Below are 20,530 nucleotides of genomic sequence, written 5' to 3' on the forward strand. Positions count from 1 at the left end.
AACAGCCATCTATCAACAATAACTCCAACGCCTTCGTACAAGCAACCTAAGCAATCAAACAACCGACTTCTCCTCTACCTCATTGTCACTCTCCTTTGTTGTCTCGACTACTTCTTTCTTCTCTTTCTTCACGCTGGCCCACTCCATAGCCAACGCCCCCAAGATAGCCAGGCAAGCCATGATGAGTGCGACGCGGAAGCAAACATGCAGCGAATCGTTATAGGCAGTCAGTGTCTCCTTGTGGAACTTCTCAGGGATAGTCTTGAGAAGACCTGTTAAGCCAGCGGACTCGATCTGCTGGGGAGTAACGCTTGTGAAGGCAGAAAGACGCTTGACCAATTCTCCATCGAGCACGTTGGTGCCAACAGAGACGAAAATGGCACCAGAGAGTGTTTGGGCAAATATGACGAGTGAAGCACCAATCGATACCTGGTTGCGTGGGAGCACAGTCTGGGCAGCCATGTTGGGAGCCTGGGAACAGGCACCAAGACCAAAACCATATACAATCTGATATCCAATCCATTGGCCTTCTGAAGCATTGGTGCCAAGGATAGTAAAAAGGCCAGCGCCGATGGAGGAGATGCAGATTCCGGCAATGAGGAACGGCATATAATATCCAATACGAGAGGTGAGAACACCACTGATGATGGAGCCAACAACAAGAGCGAGTACCATGGCCAAGAGATGGATACCACTGTTCATGGCAGAATCTCCGTTGATGACCTGGAACCAGACAGGGAGGAAGTAAATCAACAGTGTCTGATGGGCACCGATACAGAAGCTCACCCAAAAGCCACCGAAAATGCTGCGATTAGCGAAGATGTGGGGAGGGACAGTTGCTTGCTCGGGCTTCCAGATCTGGATGAGGACAAAGGCAATGAAGAGAGTGAAAGCAACCACGAGCAAAGCAATAATACGGGCATTGTTCCACTGAGTGACGTTAGTTGAGTCGTTGCCGCACAGGGGACAAACACTTACACTATACTCGAAGCCGCCCCATTGGAGAGCCAGGCAGAGGCAAACGACACCAGGGATGAGAGCAATCAAGCCGAGAACGTTTAGCTGCTGAAACTTGTACATGAGACCGGTCTTGTCGGTCGATGGACGAGGAACTCGGAGAAACAGGAAGACAAAAGTCAAGACAGCGGCGCCAAGGGGGAGATTAATGTAGAAGCACCATCTCCAAGTGACATGAGTTGTGAAGACACCTCCGATAACAGGTCCAATAGCCGAAGCGATTCCAAAGACTGCACCGAAGAGACCCTGGTACTGAGGTCGCTTCTCAAGAGGGACAGCATAGACAATGATGACGAGCTAACAGTGTAAGTGAGGGTGTTATCCTCAGAGTATTAGGGAACAACTCACGATACCAGACTGCGTACCAGCACCACCTAGACCTGCGACAGCTCTTCCAATGATGAACGCAATCGAGTTAGGGGCAGCACCACAAATAGCTGAGCCAATCTCAAAGAGTACCATGGCAGTCATAAAGGTCGTCTTGATATCCAAGATGGTGTATAGTTTGCCAAATACTAACAAGAAGGCACAGTTGGTAAGAAGGTAAGCTGTGCCGTACCAACCAATGTCACTAGCAGCATGGAACTCGTTCGTGATGGCGGGAATAGCAGTCGAGATGATGAGTTTGTCCTGAAGACTGTTAGTTGCGTGATTGCATCGAGTGATTACAGGACATACTAAGGCAACCAGGAACATGCTGATATAGAGTGAAATCATTAAGATGGCAAACTTGATGCCCTTTGGGTAAGCCACATCGGCCGGGGCATTGTCAGAGGCGATCATTGTGATGGGGTGTAAGAAGTGTTGTTGATGTTGTTGATGTTGAATGGGATGGGCAAGTTGCTGATATAGTTGGACAATATGATTGAATTGAATAGATTAAAACCATCGAATTCTCTTGTTGTTATATATAATTATCGGTATATCACAAAATGTCCGCCATGAACTCCATCGACAATGTCCGTGGAGAGATGGCATTTCGGACAGTCAAAAACCGACCAATGAGCTTACACCATGACCGTCCGACCGTCCGCTGAATGACTCTCCACGAAGGATCAACGTCCGAAAATCCTTCGCTTGTCCGCTATTACTGCTTGAAACAAAAACAAAGATGAGAGAGACTGAGCCGCTTTATTTAACTATTTCCATTTCTTTTATCCGTCTTGCTCGATATGAAAATGAGATTGATGTTTATCGTTTGACCCGGCAATGTTGAAGACCATCCATCACTCAAGGCACATTCTCTGATCGACTTGTTCTCACGATGCGAATTAAACCGTAGCTCATAGAGTATATTTTACAGAATAGGCATACAATATATCTTACTGCGTTCCATGTTCTGAGGTATCATCGGTGCTGAATCACGTGTGGCTCCTAGGATCGTGGTGAAAATGACTTCACGTCCTATAGCCAAACTTCAATCTACACTAGCTTCATCATTTGTGTCTGCCTGAGAGGCGAATAAGCCCTCACCACTCTAACTCATGGAAACTCATCAAGCACAGCCAAGGCCTCAAACAAGAAAACGTGAGAAGCCAATTCTCAGCTGCACTTTCTGCAGGGGGCGCAAGTAAGCCAGCCAGGCAGACCATAGAGACATTCAATGGTGTTGACTTTACTGCAGACTTCGATGCGATAGACAGTCACCCTGCGGCGCCTGCACACGGCGCGGGAAACCTACCGAGTGCATTTTCACTTGCTCAGAACAAGAACGCAAGGATGCCATAGATTACAGACCTCATAACAGAAATCAGAAAGCTCGCCAGAGAATAGCTCGGCTTGAGAATCTGGTGACGGAACTGAGAGATAAGGCTGAGAGCTCAACCAAGTCGCTGAGCGATGTAGCCCAAGCAGACAATGCCCCGAATGGTCTTGAGCCTACTACATCAGGCATATCGCCAAATGTTCGAATGGGAAATCTAAATTTGGCAGATGACCAGGCTGTGTACACAGGTAGCTCGCATTGGGCTACAATATTGGAAGATGTAAGAACAAGACTCATTATGGAGACCTTGAACACTGACGAGATACCCTAGATTCAACAACTCAGAGATGAGCTCGCTGATGATGGCTCCGACATTGCCAGTGAAGGGTCTTCTCCTTTTGCTAGTGGATTGACGCATCAGTCTCAGGCACCGAGAATATCTCTACTTGCTAATGTTTCGTGTCTTCCCGTAGACCAAATTCTCGCTTTGGTTCCTCCTCGCAAGATAGTTGACAGATACATCTCCCAGTACTTCAACACTTTCGACTCACGTAAGTCATGACTTTCATGTTCACTCAACTGCTAACTCCGCCTTGCCAGTCATCATTCATCGAGGCAAATTCCTTGCAGAAGTCAGCATATGCCAATCATCCAAGGAGGCAATTGCTAACCCATATATAGTATGCAAATTTCTGGGTAAACCCCTCAGCTGTCTCCATCATCTGGGTCGGGTTCTTGTTCAGCGTCATGAGTATGGCTGTATCATTACAGAAAAAGGAGGCAGGGATGCACGGCTTGTCCGCTTCTGAACTACAAACAACGCTCGACACTTACAGAACGCTCACTATCCACTGCTTGGTAGCTGGAGATTACCTTCGTTCCAGCGCGCATACGGTTGAGACGCTATTATTGCACTTTGCTGTAGACCAAGAGGCCGACGCTGATGCAAATATTGGGAACTGGGTCCTCATGGGTGTTATCATAAGGATAGCCATGCGGATGGGTCTTCATCGTGAGCCGTCTCACTGGCCAAATATCCGACCTTTGCAAGCTGAACTCCGGCGACGAGCCTGGATAGCTTTGTACAGCATCGACTTCTTCACCAGTACCCAAATCGGACTTCCACGTATCATCAAAGATTCTCAATGCGACACTCGCCCGCCCTCATATCTTCTGGATAGCGATATTGGTTTTGAGCACGATACCCCACCGCCTGAAAGGCCACATTCAGAGCCTTCCATGTTGGCGTTTCATATCCACAGGCATGGAGTTATCAAAGTTGCTGCTGAGATATACGACACAACCGAAGCAGGGCCACCCTCACCAACTACTGTTGCGACCCTGCAGGCCAAGCTCGAGAAAGCCACGAATTCCTTGCCGCACTGGCTCAGGCTAAAGCCTCTCCAAGAGTCGATTGCGGACAGTCCAGCCACAATCCTCAATCGAATGATGCTCGATATCATCGCTCAGAAAGCCATCTATCTCCTCCATCGGCACAGTTTCGTCAGAGGGTCTGCGGGGGGAGAGAGTGTCAGATCCAGTGAGATATGCATTAAGGCTGCCCTATCCATCCTGGAGCACCAGCGACGCATGAACGAAGAAACTCAACCAGGAGGCCTCATGTACAACATGCGCTGGAGAGTTGCCGCACCACTTAGATCCGAGTTCATGCAAGCTACCATGATGCTATGTTTTGCGTTGAGTAGATACGATGCAGGGCGAGATTTGAATAGGCGAAGTGATATCTTGCAGGCTTTGATTATAGCAAAGGATATCTGGGAGACGAGATCCGACCAATCTCTTGAAGCTCAAAGAGCTGTCAAGGCAATATCGGTCATGCTTGAGCAAGATCGGAAGAGTTCGATGTTTGTTTCTTCACCATCCACCAGTAAGTCTCTCTCTCCCTTTCAAGTCTCGTTGTCTGCCGCTGACTCTTGTGTAAAGCATTCAATCCATCATCTATGCCATCCGCGGAGAACCACTTTGGCGGTTTTGATAACACGTTCGGTCAAACCATGGCATTGGATCCGTCCTTCTTCTCGATTGGTGATGACATGACAGCGTTGAGTAAGGTCATGGATGAGTTCATGAATGATACAGCTGCAACATCGCCTTTCGGAAACGCAATCTGACTGTCAGAGACATTGGCAAATAGGGAGAGATTTGACGGAGACGCTTGAATCGCTACTTTTGTATAATCATGAATTAATCATACATTTTCAAGAGACTAGACAATACTCGACCGGAAATGATGCTAGAGTGAAGAATGCACATCCATCCCCAACTAGAGAAGCTCCATCGGTAACGAGTTAGCGAGTTGGGCGTGGGCTGTCTCGCCCCATAATCACCCGGAAGACGGCGCTGCTCCGGCCTAAATTTGGCCTGCCCGTGTCCCTGGAAGCTTCCAGGATTCAGTGGCTTATCGATAACAGATAGCCTTTGAATTCTGTCAATAGACACTTGATAGAACGTTTTAATATCCTGGCAGTTTAGCTTCTTTTCTTCTATGTTAGTAGACAGAGGCTGACAAATAGGCATCACATCACGACAATCGTAAAAGTCTCAAGACCCCAGTTCTTTCAGTCCCGTTATTCTTTTGTGGCGTTTCGTTCGTTGACATTCATTAATTGATCAATTGCTTACCTGATCTGTCTCACTTACTCAGTCTCCTAATAATTCCACCGAAAGCGCCGACTTGTTGTTCCCGTCTTATTCCTTAGCGGTAGCTCGCCTCAGAAGCCGAGTTAGAGCCAGAGTCAGAGATCTCACCACCACAAGTGGCGCCATTCAATGTCGAGCGATCCAAACGATCAACAGCAGGCGGCTGCCCCCGCTGCCCTTGCACCGTCGGTAGGAGGCTCTGCTGAGCCGCCTAAGAGGATCCCCAAAGGAGTAGTACTAGGCCCTGACGGCAAACCGTGAGTTTCATCATTACGCCCTGCAAATGGAGCCCTACAGTATATCGACTCAACTGACCCTTGCTCAGATGCCGGAACTGTACTTCTTTTGCTGCATGGGCTTCCCAGACAAAGAGTACTCTCAAACAGGATGCTGCAAAGGCCAAGGGTCCTCCGGCCGACTGCCCTCCAGATGTCGAGGTGCTAGGCCGTAGTACATGGACATTGCTTCACTCTATTGCCGCTCAGTATCCGGAACAACCGTCAAGCGGCCAAAAATCAGACCTTCTCAGCTTTGTCGGTCTGTTCTCTAAGCTATATCCTTGCTGGGTCTGCGCAGAAGATTTCCAGGGTTATCTAAAACGAGAAGCGCCACAGGTCAACAGCCGTGATGAGTTCGGCAAGTGGCTGTGCGGCGCACACAACGACGTCAACCGCAAATTGGGCAAGCCTGAGTTCGACTGTTCCAAGTGGGAGGAGCGGTGGCGGACAGGTTGGAAGGACGGAAGATGCGATTAAGCTGTTTCTGAGCTGAGGTTGAGGCTGGCTGGCTGGATCGGGCCGGGAGGCTAACGCGCCTATCCATACAGTGAGTATATCAGAGACCTCGACTCATTGCGGTTTCGGTGTGCGGTGTACGATATTTGGGCCCCTGAACGATTGCACACCGATTGGAAAATGACATGATGGACCGTTGGTTGTTGTGTGGATACATGCATACACGTGTGGTTAATGCCGGACCGATGAAGGCGTGGGATGTTAACGACTTTTCTATGGACAGAGGAAGAGGAAGAAATGATGGACAAGACGGTTTTAAACGCCTATGAGCGGAGCATGGGAATCGCCGATTTTGGATGGATATTCCATGATGGAGCATGAACTGTATAGTAGAGGCGAAGCGAGAACTGCATGCATACATAGAATCTCATCTCACGACAATTGATAGATGTACAACAAATGTAACAAACATATCATGAGTCCAAATACATGCATAACTAATCACATACACCGCTCTGAAGCAGTGTTCGATTTCTGAATGGGCAGTTATAGCTTCGTCTTGGACAAGGCCAGCCCTGTAGGGTGAGTGCAATATTGAGTCAGTTCAATGCAGGACAGCGACATCGATGAATCAGGTCAAATTCAGGAACGTGCAGTCGCGCAGGTACATACGATATATCCCAGAGAGCCGGTCTAGGTCTCGTCAGTTCACCACCCTAGCTTTCACCACCCTAGCTGCACATCCCTGCTCGTTCCGGTGAACTCCCTTTAGGCGGCGATAAGAATGATCTGACATGACACGGCTGTACAACACAACTACTGGGCCGCCTTTTTGCCAAAAACCACGGCGGCCGTAGCTAGGGCCAAGGTGGTGTATAGATAGATATACGGAGTAGATAACTAACGTTAGTTCCCAACATCTCAGGTTACCTTACCCTGCAACATCCCATCTCGCAGTCAATGCCTGTCATGGCCCCTCTGATTCCATGCTCTTTATCCGTTAATGAAGAAAAAGATTTGATATCGTCCCGCTATTGTAACACGATATCGTTTTGGTATTTTACGGCAAAGAGCGGGAAACAAAGGAAAGAAGAGGCTGGAGATGATACTGGTCGTGATAATCGGATGTCGATTACGGGATGTTATCGAGCTACAGTACGAGTGAAAGGGCCTTTTACGGACACGAGATCCCTGTCTTGAAATGGGCTTGATGTTGTTTTCTTGTTGATTGCTTCATCGATTGGAGTGTTGTACGTAGAGAGTTGTGAATGGATAGTTGGCTGAGATGTTTTTCCACTGCAATGTTAGGTAATGTAATGCATAGTCATGTCTTGCCTCAGCATTACTACACGCGTAGGTAGGCCAGTGATGATCATGAATGCTACGCTTGCATGCAAGTTGTGCCGCATGCTGTCAGTAGGCAATTTACCCGGCAACTAAAGACAGATACATACAGTTGGACAGTTGAGAATATACTATGTAAGGTATCGACATAAAAGTCTCGTTATGTCATCCTTGAATGGGGAGGCTATTCAGGGTCGACATGGACATTCACCACCGCAGACCTTGTAACGATAAGGATATCGACATCCATGGAAATAGTCAATGATGGTGGTCTAGGTCCCTGGATCTTGATGCGTACAGTACATACGCAGTTGGACCCTCCCCCCGTTGTCTTGTCGATTGCCGGTCGCAGGCATCTCGAGAGGGAAAACAACGCCATTTCCAAACACCCATCTATCCATCCCATCCCAATCCCAACCGCAAACTGAGAGACCAACGTTGGTTCTAACTTGGCATCTGCGGGTATTATTTTACGGACTACAGACAACCTATGATCCCGGCCGGTGGTCGCTCGGCTACACAGGTCCGGACTAGCCGGGATGGCCGGAGTTGGCTCTGACAAGCAAAGACAAGGAGACAAGGATACAAGGCACGCCAAGGAGTTGTCGAGGGTGATCACACTGGATCCATGCAGATTTGATCGTGGCTGGCAGGCGGGCATCGCATCTTTCCTTTCTTTTTCCTCATCGTCTCGTTGTTCCCCTGTCATCATCGTCGTCGTCAAAAGGAAGCATCCGATTTCTATCGAGGTATCCACTCATTCTGTGGCATTGAATTGTTTCTAGACGTTCTTAGACCCGTAGCCAACACCAAGATTCCACCCTTGACAAAGTCTGCCCGATTGGGAGGGCCCGTAAACATACGGGCACAATGGCATCATATGATTTTCTGACTGTCGGTCGCTACCTACTAACCTACAATACGCATCCATACTAACAATGGATCTGCTACATAGGTAGGTACAGAAGGGGAGAGAAAAAAACAGCTGCGGCTAATGCAGAGTTCGAGCCTAGTTCGCAGGCAAAGAGCCGCCCGCCCTCCCGTGTGCGTGGCGTTGACTCTGGTAGCCTGTCTAGACTAGTCCGTAGGAGGGTCATTACATCACCATCAGAGGACTTTTATCGCTGTCACCGTAGCTTTTACTGTATGTACTGTCACTGACTATCGCGGTTTCGGCCGCTTCTGGTCGGGAGCGAGCAAGGAAATATCGCGACATTGTGAAGCCGAGAATAACGGTCAATCAGAATTTGCTGCTGGGCTGGGTTGGGCTTATGCCCGTGCTGTCTCCTTGACAGGTCCGATTCTAGTGACGCTTACAAGGCCCGAACAGGACAGGACAGGACTGGGCTCATTTTGACCATGGTCTTATTTTTGGCGCAATCAATCAGATCAGATCAGATCAACCCATTTGAGGTTTAGAAGCAAGGAAGAGCAAGGGGTGTCATTGGTGACAAGCTGCTACCTTACACTGTGAGGTAAGGCAAGTAGGCAAGGTAAGAGTAGTAAACTGCTGAGTGTACACCCAATTTGTGAGGGTGCACACCTGTTAGCAAGCTTCACTGGATTGTATTTGCTCATAGTCGATACGTACGTACGTAGTAACTACTAAGGTAAGGTAAGGTGAAGAAGCATCAAACGTATAAACACCTCCTTCCCCCTCGACCGAAAACATCTTCTCTTCCTTCCTCATCATTCCATCGATCGATCAATCAATCAATCACATTCCTCTTTTGGTTGTCTTGGTTACCTCTTAACCTAGACATCTCATATCATCTTCCCCTCATCCTCATCCTCATCCTTATAACAAACATCTCTCTCACTCATTCTACAATTAAGCTTTGAGCTTCCTCGATTACCCCTCCATATCACATCTCTTATCTCCCCTAACAATTGTACCGGTCAAGCCGCAATCATGAGCAACTCTAACCTCCAAAAGCCCATCGACGTGGCTGAATACCTCTTCAAACGTCTCTACGAAGTCGGCGTCCGATCTGTTCACGGTGTTCCCGGCGACTACAACCTCGTCGCCCTCGACTATCTTCCTCAATGCAACCTCAAGTGGGTCGGTAGCGTTAACGAGCTTAACGCTGGTGAGTTTCATCATGTCTTCATCGACGAGTCTCAAAACACCATATCACTAACACAACAATCTTAGCCTACGCTGCTGATGGATATGCCCGTGTCGCCAAGATGGCTGCTCTCATCACCACCTTCGGTGTTGGTGAGCTCTCTGCCGTCAATGGTGTTGCTGGCTCTTACTCTGAGCACATCCCCGTCGTCCACATTGTTGGATGCCCTTCTACCATCTCTCAGCGTGACCAGATGCTTCTTCACCACACTCTTGGAAACGGCGACTTTGATGTCTTTGCCAACATGAGCGCTCAAATCTCTTGCAACGTCGCCAAACTCAACAAGCCCTCCGAGATTGCCGAGCAGATCGATACTGCTCTCCGCACTTGCTGGCTCCGCTCTCGTCCCGTCTACATCATGGTCCCTACCGACATGGTCCAGGAGAAGGTTGAGGGTGCTCGACTTGACACCCCCATCGACCTGTCTGAGCCTCAGAACGACACCGCTAACGAGGACTTCGTCGTTGAAGAGATCCTCAAGGCTATGTACGCTGCTCAGCGCCCTGTCATTCTTGTCGACTCTTGTGCTATCCGCCACCGTGTTGTCAAGGAGGTTCACCAGCTCATCGACAAGCTCGACCTTCCCGTCTTTGTCACCCCCATGGGTAAGGGTGCTGTGAATGAGGACCACCCCAACTATGGTGGTGTCTTCGCTGGTGACGGTTCTCATCCCGCTCGTGCCCAGTCTATCGTTGAGGGCTCTGATCTCCTTCTCACCATTGGTGCTCTCAAGAGTGACTTTAACACCACAGGTTTCTCTTACCGCACATCACAGATCAACTCTGTTGATTTCCACAGCACTCACTGCAAGGTCCGCTACTCCACATATCCCGGCGTTGCCATGCGTGGTGTTCTCCGCAAGATCATCGACCGGGTCGACCCCAAGTCTATGCCCGCTCCTTCTATCCCTGAGGTCAGGAACGAGGTCGAGAAGAACACCGACGACTCTGAGATCATCACACAGGCCTGGCTCTGGCCCCGCGTCGGCGAATACCTCATCCCCAACGACATCATCGTCACTGAGACTGGTACCGCTAACTTCGGTATCTGGGACACTCGATTCCCTCGGAACGTCACCGCCCTCAGCCAAGTTCTCTGGGGAAGCATCGGCTGGTCCGTTGGTGCTTGCCAGGGTGCTGCTCTCGCTGCTAAGGATGCTGGCAAGGAAGGCCGAACAATCCTCTTTGTTGGCGATGGATCTTTCCAATTGACCGCCCAGGAGCTGAGCACCATGATTCGACATCACCTCAAGCCTACAATGTATGTTTTCAAGACTGATCATCTTCTGTGTCTTTTACTAACTCTTGTTCTAGTTTCGTCATCTGCAACGATGGCTTCACCATTGAGCGATTCATCCACGGTATGGATGCTGTCTACAACGACATCAACAACTGGAAGTACAAGGACCTCGTCAGCGTTTTCGGTGGCGAGAAGACCTGCAAGACCTTCCAGATCAAGACCAAGACTGAGCTCAACGAGCTCCTCACCAACAAGGAGTTCAATGCTGCTGAGTGCTTGCAATTCGTCGAACTCTACATGCCCAGAGAGGATGCTCCTCGCGCTCTCATCATGACTGCCGAGGCCAGCGCTAGAAACAACGCCAAGAAGCACTAAACGGTTACTTGAGAAAGAGTGAAATTGATAGACGGGGCTTTGGAAAACGTTCCTGGAGAACATAATAATGATTTGTGGCTTATGGTTTATACTATAGAGTGGCGGCCGATGGTTTGTGTTTTATGTACCTCAAATTGAAAAGCGATTTTCTTATATCTTTAATATTCTCTCATCTCACTGGTGATGGCTGACTATATTTGGTTGTCGACAACTTATGTATATATATTATTCATACTTGACTGGAATAATTCGAATTTAACATAAATCCTGAGCCGGCTAACCTTTTTAGTCTCAAACTCTGTGTGCATCTGGAGATTTGAGCCGTGATATGCTTCATCATGCGGCATCTGAAACCTCTAGCTTATCCCGATTTCACATTCAATAGCATCTTAAGCCACCTTTATCCTTTCTTTTCTAATCAACTCGATTCAATGTAAGAGACATTCATTTATAGTAAATAAAACATATAAGTATAGTTCAGAAATCTTTATTTTAGCTTTCTCTCTTCAAATATTGATCGCCTTTCTCAACCATAAAAAAAACCAATCAGCACACGTGATTCGCCTCTACCAAAAATCTCCACGCGCAACGACCTAGCTCAACAGTAACAAGACTCACATTCCTGGCTTCGTTTTGAACAGACTCCTGCAACATTACGAATATCCATTTACATATGTTTTATCATTTACAGTAGGATATCAGACGTGATCATGAGTGACGGAGCTGGAAAGCGAAAGCAGGGCCCTGGAGGCAATGGTCCAGCCACCAAAAAGAGCAAGGTAAGCAAATACGGTGCCATTGTCGGCGAGCAGGCTCTTGTTTAACCCTGGGAGAATTTTTTATGGCTTTACTGGTATTGAACAGACTGGGCTAACATTTGAAAAGGGAGGCAGTGGTGGTAAATGGCAAACGCCACACCAAAAAGCCAGGAAAACTGAGCAGGTTGAGCTTGGGAGGACTTTGGAGGTCAACGATGCTGGAATTTGGGTAACTTACGCGAGAGGAATGAAGGGCAAGGCGATTGCGGAATTCAAGAACCTTTGTAACGAGGTACGGAACACGCTCATGATACCCTTTCAGTCTATTGGAAGGCTTGGTAAACTAACTTGTTCCAGTACGGAGAGTCACTGTTCGGAGTGAAGCCCCCGAATGAGGATGGAGACAAGGACGAGGATGATGAAGATGCCGGTGACATTGAGGCGTCTATTGAAAAGGAGTTGGCCAGCATGGCACAGCCAAAGCCCAAGACGAAGCAGACCTTCACACCCATCGGAACTGGTCTCGACTGTGTCTTCTTCATGAAGACCGTCAAGCCCGTTGATCCTTTCGAGCTTGTCACCAAGGCCTCTCAGGATGCCAGGGACTGCCCGGATCCTATGCAACGCAAGACCAAGTACATCAACCGCTTAACGCCTATCTTTGATACGGACAAGGCGACAGACAAGGGTATTGAACGCGTGGCCCGCAGCGTGATGGAGCCTCACTTTGAGCTCAAAAGCGAGTCGGCAGAGGATGCTTCCGCAGAGCCCGCTGCACCAGAGCAAGGTGGTGAGGGGTCTACAGCCTACACGGTAAGTAGACAATGTGATTCGCGGAAAGCGTCGTTATTTGAAGCTGACGATGACCCCTTCAGTACGCCATCAGGTATAACATCCGGAATCACACCGCCTTCAAATCGAGCGAGGTGATCAAGAAGATTGCGGACTTGGTCAGCCCTAAGCACAAGGTCAACCTGACGAGTCCCGACAAGGTGGTATTGGTTGAGATTTTCCAGGTAAGCGGCCCCTCCCCTCGCGTATTGGGCCTATCGCGATGGCATTTGGCTAACTAGCGTTGAGACGTTCTGCGGAGTCTCGGTTGTTGATGGCCAGGAGAGCGAGGAGCTGAAGCGTTACAATCTCAATGAGCTGTACAAGGTGGCTCTGGAGGATAGGAAGCAGAAGGGAAAGCCTGAAGGCGAGGGAGTCGCGGAATCAACGTAAGGTAGCTTTTGAGCCACTCGCGTGTGAGAGGTGTGTTTGCCGATGGATAGTATTGGACATTCCAGATGATTCGAGGCCCTTTTTGCCTCATGGCTGCACAGAGGAGACCGTTGGGGTCTGATTCGAGCAGGATCACTTAGGTTTCAATGTGGTGTGGTGTCAGACAACCAACCATCCCTCCATCCATCCATCCATCCATCCACAGGTGATGGAAATACACATGGCTATTCTACAAAGATGGAATTTTGATGTCCGAAGCTCCGTGCTTAGAAAGCCAAGCATTTCATGTATCCAATCCACTTGGGGGTATGGATGGGATGGGGTCTTGTAACAAACTCAACAGGGAGTATTAAGGATACGACCCCCAAAGCGCAGGGTTTCCCTTCCCCAAGGAGTTGGAAAGGTCACATGGCGATGGGGATAGAGAAGGATCGGCATATGTCGGTGAATAGAAGGAGATTTTCTGCCAGATTATCCGTATCATGAGGGGCATGCAAGAGAGTGATGATGCGTTTCAGCGGCTGCTGTTCAGCGGTGGAGAACTCGACAAGTATGTGCAGCTATTATGGGGTGAGCTATTACGATCTATCGTGTCTAGCTCTTAAGCTACCCCGAGATTACATAGGGATCGAGAGATGGGCTTTGGCGCACAGCTCAGGAGATTGAACAGTCGTGGCTTTGTGGTACACGGGATGTGGGACGTGCCGTAAGGCTAAGCCAGGCAAAGTGTACCTTATCGCACTCGGTGAGGTAAGAGAAGAAGGGGTGACATTCTTTGCATTCTTTGACAAGGAGTCTGAAGTATAATAATCAAGGCCATGGTTGAGGTGGGTATGGTATATCCTTATGCGATGGTAAGGTTTCGACGAACCAGGGGGAGAGAGGCCCTCCTCGTATGTACCTTGAATTGTATGTCACGTCACATCGAGAATACCGAGGAATTCCATGACCATCAGAGATTTAGTTCGATGACTTGGGATTCTCGGCCCCGAAGTTACGGGCCAGTTGTCCAGGTCCTTGGCCAGCCTCGACTGTCTGTTCCTGTGCCCCCGGTACATTCCCGTGTGTAGTTAATTAAAGCAAACGGCTGTGGCTGAAGATAGTTTTGTTTTGGTGCAGTTTTAGGGGCTGAACAGAGACAAGACAGCGGAATCGTTCAGAGATCCAAGCCAAACCGGTACGATACGATACGATAATACTGTGTACGGAGTAGTTATGGAGTAGTTAGTCTAGGCTGCAGTATAAAACAAACGGGTCTAGAGTCTAGACAGGGGCTGTTTGCGTTAAGCGGAATGTGACCCAGGTCAGCTTCGCTTGTGGTAGCCAATCATAAATTTCCCGACTCGCTTCTCGATGCACGCCAGAGGCTTCGTCATTTAGAGTCTGACATTCCGCTCTTCGAAACGATTTTCTTTTCTTTTCTTTCTGTTCTGTTCTGTTCTGTTCTTTCTCTTGTGAGCGCATGACAATGTCGTCTGATGCATGCCGACTCTCATCAAAGCATTAGTATACAGAGAGAAGTCATGCTCACGGTCACGTTCACGTTCAGTATCCCAAGGGAATGGTACCCGACTACAAATGTGGTGCTATTAAGCTTGGCTGGGCTGGCTGGGCTGGGCTTGATAGTTGGTGGGAATTGCAATGGTTCGCTTCAAGCATTCGCAAATGGTCCAATGACTGTGCGGTTCCCGTTCCGATCCGCGCTTCTCGATGGATGTCGATCTCCTGAGGCTATCTCCCTGTACTGTAGCTAGCAAACACTAACTCGGTAGTTATACATACTCTCACTAACTTCAGCTCATGAGTAAGTAAGTAAGCAGAGCCCTACAGGATAGGAGGAACTGAGGTTGCATTCTACATTCTGCATGTCTTCGATCCTTCTTCTACCTTGGTCTTTTCGGAGTCTATTCCGTCCTCACCTCTTGGCGTAATACCTGGGCAGAAAAGAGGCTTGAACTAAGGCTGCGGGCGTCATTCTACTCGGTAACCCCCTTGTTCCTTGTGCTGCATACCTACTGTACTGTACATATTATACTTTTCGTCTTGGTCTTCTAAAAAGTTTCGCTTGCCTACCCCAGGAGATGAGATGCTGGTCCGTTTCGGCTTCACCGTTCCGGCGGGTTCGAGTGTCTATCCGTCTCAGAGATGTATGTATGTGTGTGTTGTTGTTATTGTATGTAGTGTACATACATACACCCTTGCTTGCTTGATGCTATATCACCATATGATGCGGTCAAAGAATGGCTTCGGGTTCTTACGTGTTGTATTGTATTGTATTGTATTGTATTGTATTGTATTTCTTTCTTTCTTTCTTTCTTTCTTCAATATGTTTGCTGTCATCATGATTGAGTGGCTTTGGCTCTTCATCTGCTCCAGTCAAGCAAGTATCTACGTGTTTGCTCTGCTCTCTGTTCAGTCAGCAGTTAATTATTACTGATATTATTAAAGGTTGCTGAAGAATACTACAAGACTAAACAAAAGTGCCTGCTTCTGGCCCTTCAGTTACTGGCTCGCTACGTCGACCATTTACATTTTCCGTCTACGCCCCCGTCTTTTTGTTCGGTTCCCTATTCCGCCCTCGCTCGCTCGCTCGCAAGCGTGGACCCTTCTTCTGTAGGGTCCGTCTCTTGGCTACTAACTAAGTTAACTGACTAGTTAGCTTCTTTGCATTCCCCATGATTCTCGCTTGCTTCTGCTTCTTGGATCTCGCTCGTCATGGCCAGTTTCGCTGGCCAGGCGGTGACGTTCTATCCCTGTATATTCCGCCTTTTTGTGCTTTTATCCATGTAAGTACTCTGTCTGTCTGTCTGTCTGCCTGCCTGACTGTCGTTTGTCCATTCACTACATGCACCCACCCATCGTCATCATCATCGTTACTTATTCTCGGACCCGAGAGATATCCTGGCGCAACCGTTGTCTGTCAATCCTCCTTATGCATCTTCCTCCTGTTTTCTGATTAGCTCTCTTTGCCTGCCGGGTTCTCATTTTGTTGTTCTTGCATTTGCATACGCATGAGGCGTTCGAGAAGGCGAATCTAGTTCCTGTATCCAGATCGCGGAAGCTAATAACAACCTCCACTATCTACTACACTACATCCTTCATCTATCCACTCTATCCTAATCCTTCTCATATATCGCTTTCCTTCTTTCTTTCACTTTCTCGACCTATCTCTATCTACTCAGTCTATAATTACCTGTCGTCGGCACTTCTTCTTCATATCTGCCATCTCATCCTTACCCAGCTACCTATAATAGACGGCTAGTTTAAGAGTCTACTTACTCTCATCACCGAAACTTCTGTCTCATCTCGTGTTGCAGATTGATCTGTCAAGCATGAATAGAACATACTGTTCTCTCTCCTCCCTATAATAGAGGGATGTCGTCTACTTGAAGCCGTTCTTTGCGACTCCTTTCGCCTCGTCAGCGCTTCAGCCCATACAGCAGACCAGATCAGCCGTTCTCCTGAATATCACACACATCCTACATATATATCCTCCTCCCTATGACTCGAATGTCGTACCAGTGCACCCTTCGGGACGACGGCAGTCTGCCCCTCCTGAGCCATTGTGTTGCGCAAAAAAGCTGCAACCTTGTACATGACAATATCCCCCGTTCGGCCCGAAACCAGACCTCTACTGAACCCTCTCCAAGCGCCTCTATCTTCCCTTCCTCTTCTTCTTCTTCGACCTCTACTCTCAGTCCCATGGCGGCTGCTCCGCCAGAGAGTTCTGTCCTCTCCCTGCTCAGCGGTATCAGCCCTCGTCTAGCGGTAAAGGAACTCGAGGTCGTCCCTTCGGCTCGACTGCAGCGTCTTTATAATGTCAAGGTTACAGAGGGCCCGAGTCTTCTATTGGCGCTACCCCCACCTGCGGTTATACGGTTGCTACGCGCTGAGAAGTCGACCCTTGGTACTGAAGCTGCTGTGCTCAAGTGGCTTTCCGCTGTTGCAAGAGAGAGGAAAATCTGCTCTGGCGCTGAGTCTAAAGAAGCTACAAGCAGGACAGTTGAAACCCCTGTAGTGAAGGAGACCAATCCTCAACTGTTGGCTGGATACTTACCTGCCCTTGTTCGGCATGAGTCTATTGGTGGTGTACTACCAGTTGAATATAACCTCATCCGACCGCCGAGAGGCACTCCCATATCCACACTATCAAGACCCCTAGACTCCCGTGAGCAATGGTCGGTGGACTTCCAAACAGGCCAACTACTCCGTCGCATATCCAGCCAGGTTTCACCAACCAGGAGATTTGGCATTGCCGCTGACGTCCTTTCAGTATCTCCTTCAGTTGTGCATCACTCCCCACGACGCTTTGAAGGAAGCTTGACTGATTCAAAGGGTGCTGACTCCTGGAGAGTAGCATTTCACAGTCTGTTGGAATCGGTCCTTCGAGATGGAGAGGACTTGACCATTATGTTCAATTACAACAACATTCGACACCATTTTGAGCGTTTCCAACATCTGCTTGATGCAGTAACGAAACCGCGACTTGTTGTCTTGGATGCCGGCGAAGACTCCAATACATTAATACACCGCCCATACGAAAGCGAGAAGAAATCTATATTCCCTAAGGCGGTGCAGCCACCACCGAAATTAGGAAAAGGGGTTTCGAGGAAACCGGGGAATGATGGAAAGGTGGGGCAAGAATACAGGATAGTCTTGCAGGATGGCATCAGCAGAAAGGCGGATTATATGATAACAGATGAGCCAAGCCAAATCCCCATCGAAGTAACTGGTTTACGACAATGGAGCAACTGCGTGTTCGGCGATCCCCTCATGGCCACCGTCTTCAGCAAACGACCAAATCTCTCAGATGATTTCTGGCGAGGATTCGACAACCCACTACCAGGTGAAACGACGGCAAGCATCATCGAAGATCGGGACAATGCACACATTCGCATGCTGCTCTACGAGTGTTATCACGCGGTGGTCACTCTGGTGGGAGAGTACTATAGGCCTCAGACCGACAGCAGCAAGCGAGAGCTTGCAGCTCGAAAACATCTCGGCAATGTGCTGGCTCGGCTTGAAGAACTTGATGATCGGGGCCAGCAGAGGCGTAGGCGTATGAGTGGTGAGATGTCACCTGCGAAGAGACCGCGCTCCGGACAGGAGAGCGACGAAGATAGCGAACCTTGATTATATACGACCATATTTACAGGCCACTAGCTGTTGGTGAGCGATACGAGTAATGCACGAATAGACACATGTTATGATCATCCTACTAAAGCATTATATCTCGTGAATAAAATGAGCGACATGTCCATCGACAAACTATGCTCTTGCTTTTCCCTTCCCTTTGGTAGAATTATTGCCAGTCTCTTCATCCTCCTTTTCATTCTCATCTTCTTCGTCTCGTGGTAGTTGAAAGCCCATCATGCCTAACAAGTTACCAGTCGGCCCAGCCATACCAGCCTGGCTCTTGAAGCTTTCGAGTAAGTTCTTTGCCAGGTTGTAATCAATATCAACTTCTTCATCGCTGTTCTCTTCTTCTTCCTTGATGTCTGCCAGACTACTCTCTCCCTCTTTTTGAGTTGCATCCTTCAGGCGGGATTGCTTCTCAACAGGGTCAAGCTTGAGCGCGCCATGCTCATTGAGCTCTGCTTCGAACTCCGTGGTGAGCTTCTGGATCTCTTCGTCCTCTTCGTCAATTACAGGGGTCTTGGACTGTGTCGCAGTCTTCTTTGCCGTGCTTGTGCTTGAGATTGTGGATGGTAGACCCATCATTTCTCTCATCATCCTAGCGAACTCCTCCTCGTCGAAGCTAACCTCCTTGTCCTCGGACTCGCTGTCTTCGTCGAATTCGTCATCGTCATCGTCATCATCATCATCATCATCGTAATCCATTTCATCAAGTTCTGCGCCGTCCATTCCAGCACTGTCATCATTCAGAAATGCCTCGAAGCGAGACACAATCTTGCGAAGATCAGATTGTGTATTCGCATCTCCGAAGCCTGACTTGGAGTTGGAGGAAGCGTTTCCTCTTTTTCCATCCAATTCCTTCTCGAAATCTTGGTAGTTGATGTCCATCCATGCTTCGCTGTCATCACGATCGTGGTCCTTCCAGGATTTAATGTCTTCATCTGAGGGGAGAGCCTCGTTGCCATCCTCTGCGAGATCCTCGAGCTCGATAGCAAGCTCACGGACAACTCTGATTTTGCTCCTTCCAGCCTTTGCAGCCAGTATTTCGAACCCACATGTGAGTTTCATCCCAATATCCAATCTCGCCATGACTTTGTCTGCCTCGCCTGAAGGTGCCTCTTTCTGCGCTTTCCGAAGGACTTCGCTCCAGCTCGGCGGGGTATCGAACCGTTGGGATCGCAACTGAGCGAAAAGTACCTTGCTAAACCTGACAGATACTGTGATGAGATCCTCTGGAGGAAATGTTAATGGTTGAGTTGGTGAGATGACACGTTTCAAGGCTACCGGATCCCGGAGATAGAATTCCTCGACTGCTGGTGCAACCGATTTAGGGAGAGAATGGAGGATATATGCTAACTTCCTCGGTACAGTAATGAGAGAATGGTGTAGAGATTCGCTGATCTGCCCTGGGTACTTTTCAAGTCTGTAGAAAGCTTCGGCTTCGACAAAACCTGAGTGAACAAGTGCATCGCGTTTCGTTTTAATCACTTGGACTGCGTCCGGTAGTTCAAGATTGCGAGCTCCGAGGCCCTCTTCATCTTTGACAGGGATGAGAAGAAGGCTTCCTTTGTTGATCCAGGCTCGGTTGTTGTCAATCTCGGGGTTCAACCATCTGGGCAGCACATTGGCGGCTTCAACCAGGAGGAACTCGCCATCTGTATCAAATACCCGGACCCAGAGGTTGGGGTGGGACTTTGATAATTCTCTTAGTATATATACGATGAGCCATTCGTCTTCTACGGCATCGCTGTAATCCGTGATACCATGGAGGTAGAGCAGTCCTATCAAAGGTGTTAGTAGACACCTTGAAAGTGGCGAACGTTGCAGGCATGACACTCACCGTTTTCATTTTTTAGGGTCAGATTGAATTCATCTTTTTGCCATATGTAGTCTTTGGTAAGTGTTGCGGCAAGCTCTATGGCCGACTTTCGGATATTCTCGACTTGTGCAAGGTGTTTGCGAACATCGACTTGAGGGTCTACGAGAAAAAGAAGATACTCGACACAATTATCTGGCAGTTGATTCTTGAAGTTTGCCTCTTCTGCATCGTTGCCTGTTTGTTGAGGGCATTCCTCTTCTTCTTCCAAAATTGGCGGCCTGAGTGACATGGCTTTTGTACGATGCCATTAATAAACTGCATCTCCTGATGAGTTGTCGAGGGAGGCTCAGGTTGGGGTTCTGAGTTTATTTATCTATACACGAAAGCTA

At 48.6% G+C, this 20,530-nt stretch overlaps 8 protein-coding genes across 11 annotated transcripts; 5 read left to right on the top strand and 3 right to left on the bottom strand.

Moving 5' to 3' along the window:
• Positions 1 to 54: 54 nt before the first annotated feature.
• Positions 55 to 1,800, bottom strand: FVEG_05066 (hypothetical protein; the record flags this gene model as incomplete). The annotated part of the gene is made up of 4 exons (XM_018893084.1): positions 55 to 930; positions 979 to 1,314; positions 1,366 to 1,647; positions 1,696 to 1,800. The coding sequence occupies 4 exons, from the start codon at positions 1,798 to 1,800 to the stop codon at positions 55 to 57; spliced, it is 1,599 nt and encodes a 532-aa protein (XP_018749894.1).
• Positions 1,801 to 1,848: 48 nt separating this feature from the next.
• FVEG_15591 (hypothetical protein) lies at positions 1,849 to 7,913 on the bottom strand. 3 transcript variants are annotated; one of them, XM_018904761.1, is made up of 3 exons: positions 5,679 to 7,913; positions 3,394 to 5,627; positions 1,849 to 3,345 (listed from the first exon to the last, which is right to left on the bottom strand). In XM_018904761.1, exon 2 carries the CDS (start codon positions 5,258 to 5,260, stop codon positions 4,928 to 4,930), a length of 333 nt encoding a protein of 110 aa, XP_018749897.1. In that variant the 5' UTR covers positions 5,261 to 5,627; positions 5,679 to 7,913; the 3' UTR covers positions 1,849 to 3,345; positions 3,394 to 4,927. The 3 variants fall into 3 exon arrangements, with proteins under 3 accessions (XP_018749897.1, XP_018749896.1, XP_018749895.1); XM_018904760.1 differs by having other exon boundaries at positions 1,849 to 5,627; XM_018904759.1 differs by having other exon boundaries at positions 3,394 to 7,913.
• On the top strand, positions 2,502 to 4,970 carry FVEG_05067 (hypothetical protein; the record flags this gene model as incomplete). Its single annotated transcript, XM_018893085.1, has 6 exons — positions 2,502 to 2,587; positions 2,642 to 3,002; positions 3,054 to 3,273; positions 3,323 to 3,354; positions 3,404 to 4,610; positions 4,667 to 4,970. The coding sequence occupies 6 exons, from the start codon at positions 2,502 to 2,504 to the stop codon at positions 4,852 to 4,854; spliced, it is 2,094 nt and encodes a 697-aa protein (XP_018749898.1). The 3' UTR covers positions 4,855 to 4,970.
• On the top strand, positions 5,230 to 6,661 carry FVEG_05068 (hypothetical protein; the record flags this gene model as incomplete). 2 transcript variants are annotated; one of them, XM_018893087.1, is made up of 3 exons in its annotated part: positions 5,250 to 5,281; positions 5,388 to 5,640; positions 5,709 to 6,138. In XM_018893087.1, the coding sequence occupies exons 2-3, from the start codon at positions 5,513 to 5,515 to the stop codon at positions 6,136 to 6,138; spliced, it is 558 nt and encodes a 185-aa protein (XP_018749900.1). In that variant the 5' UTR covers positions 5,250 to 5,281; positions 5,388 to 5,512. The 2 variants fall into 2 exon arrangements, with proteins under 2 accessions (XP_018749899.1, XP_018749900.1); XM_018893086.1 differs by having other exon boundaries at positions 5,230 to 5,640; positions 5,709 to 6,661.
• Positions 7,914 to 9,373: 1,460 nt separating the features above from the next.
• FVEG_05069 (pyruvate decarboxylase) lies at positions 9,374 to 11,204 on the top strand (the record flags this gene model as incomplete). The annotated part of the gene is made up of 3 exons (XM_018893088.1): positions 9,374 to 9,551; positions 9,617 to 10,850; positions 10,904 to 11,204. The coding sequence occupies 3 exons, from the start codon at positions 9,374 to 9,376 to the stop codon at positions 11,202 to 11,204; spliced, it is 1,713 nt and encodes a 570-aa protein (XP_018749901.1).
• A 710-nt stretch (positions 11,205 to 11,914) lies between these two features.
• Positions 11,915 to 13,260, top strand: FVEG_05070 (hypothetical protein; the record flags this gene model as incomplete). The annotated part of the gene is made up of 5 exons (XM_018893089.1): positions 11,915 to 11,983; positions 12,090 to 12,254; positions 12,320 to 12,775; positions 12,838 to 12,978; positions 13,043 to 13,260. 5 exons carry the CDS (start codon positions 11,915 to 11,917, stop codon positions 13,184 to 13,186), a joined length of 975 nt encoding a protein of 324 aa, XP_018749902.1. The 3' UTR covers positions 13,187 to 13,260.
• Positions 13,261 to 16,888: 3,628 nt separating this feature from the next.
• Positions 16,889 to 18,398, top strand: FVEG_05071 (hypothetical protein; the record flags this gene model as incomplete). Its single annotated transcript, XM_018893090.1, has 1 exon — positions 16,889 to 18,398. One exon carries the CDS (start codon positions 16,889 to 16,891, stop codon positions 18,317 to 18,319), a length of 1,431 nt encoding a protein of 476 aa, XP_018749903.1. The 3' UTR covers positions 18,320 to 18,398.
• On the bottom strand, positions 18,298 to 20,457 carry FVEG_05072 (hypothetical protein). The gene is made up of 2 exons (XM_018893091.1): positions 20,163 to 20,457; positions 18,298 to 20,103 (listed from the first exon to the last, which is right to left on the bottom strand). Exons 1-2 carry the CDS (start codon positions 20,428 to 20,430, stop codon positions 18,455 to 18,457), a joined length of 1,917 nt encoding a protein of 638 aa, XP_018749904.1. The 5' UTR covers positions 20,431 to 20,457; the 3' UTR covers positions 18,298 to 18,454.
• Positions 20,458 to 20,530: the final 73 nt, after the last annotated feature.

Source organism: Fusarium verticillioides, chromosome 4 (genome assembly GCF_000149555.1).
Source record: "Fusarium verticillioides 7600 chromosome 4, whole genome shotgun sequence".
NCBI lineage: Eukaryota > Fungi > Ascomycota > Sordariomycetes > Hypocreales > Nectriaceae > Fusarium > Fusarium verticillioides.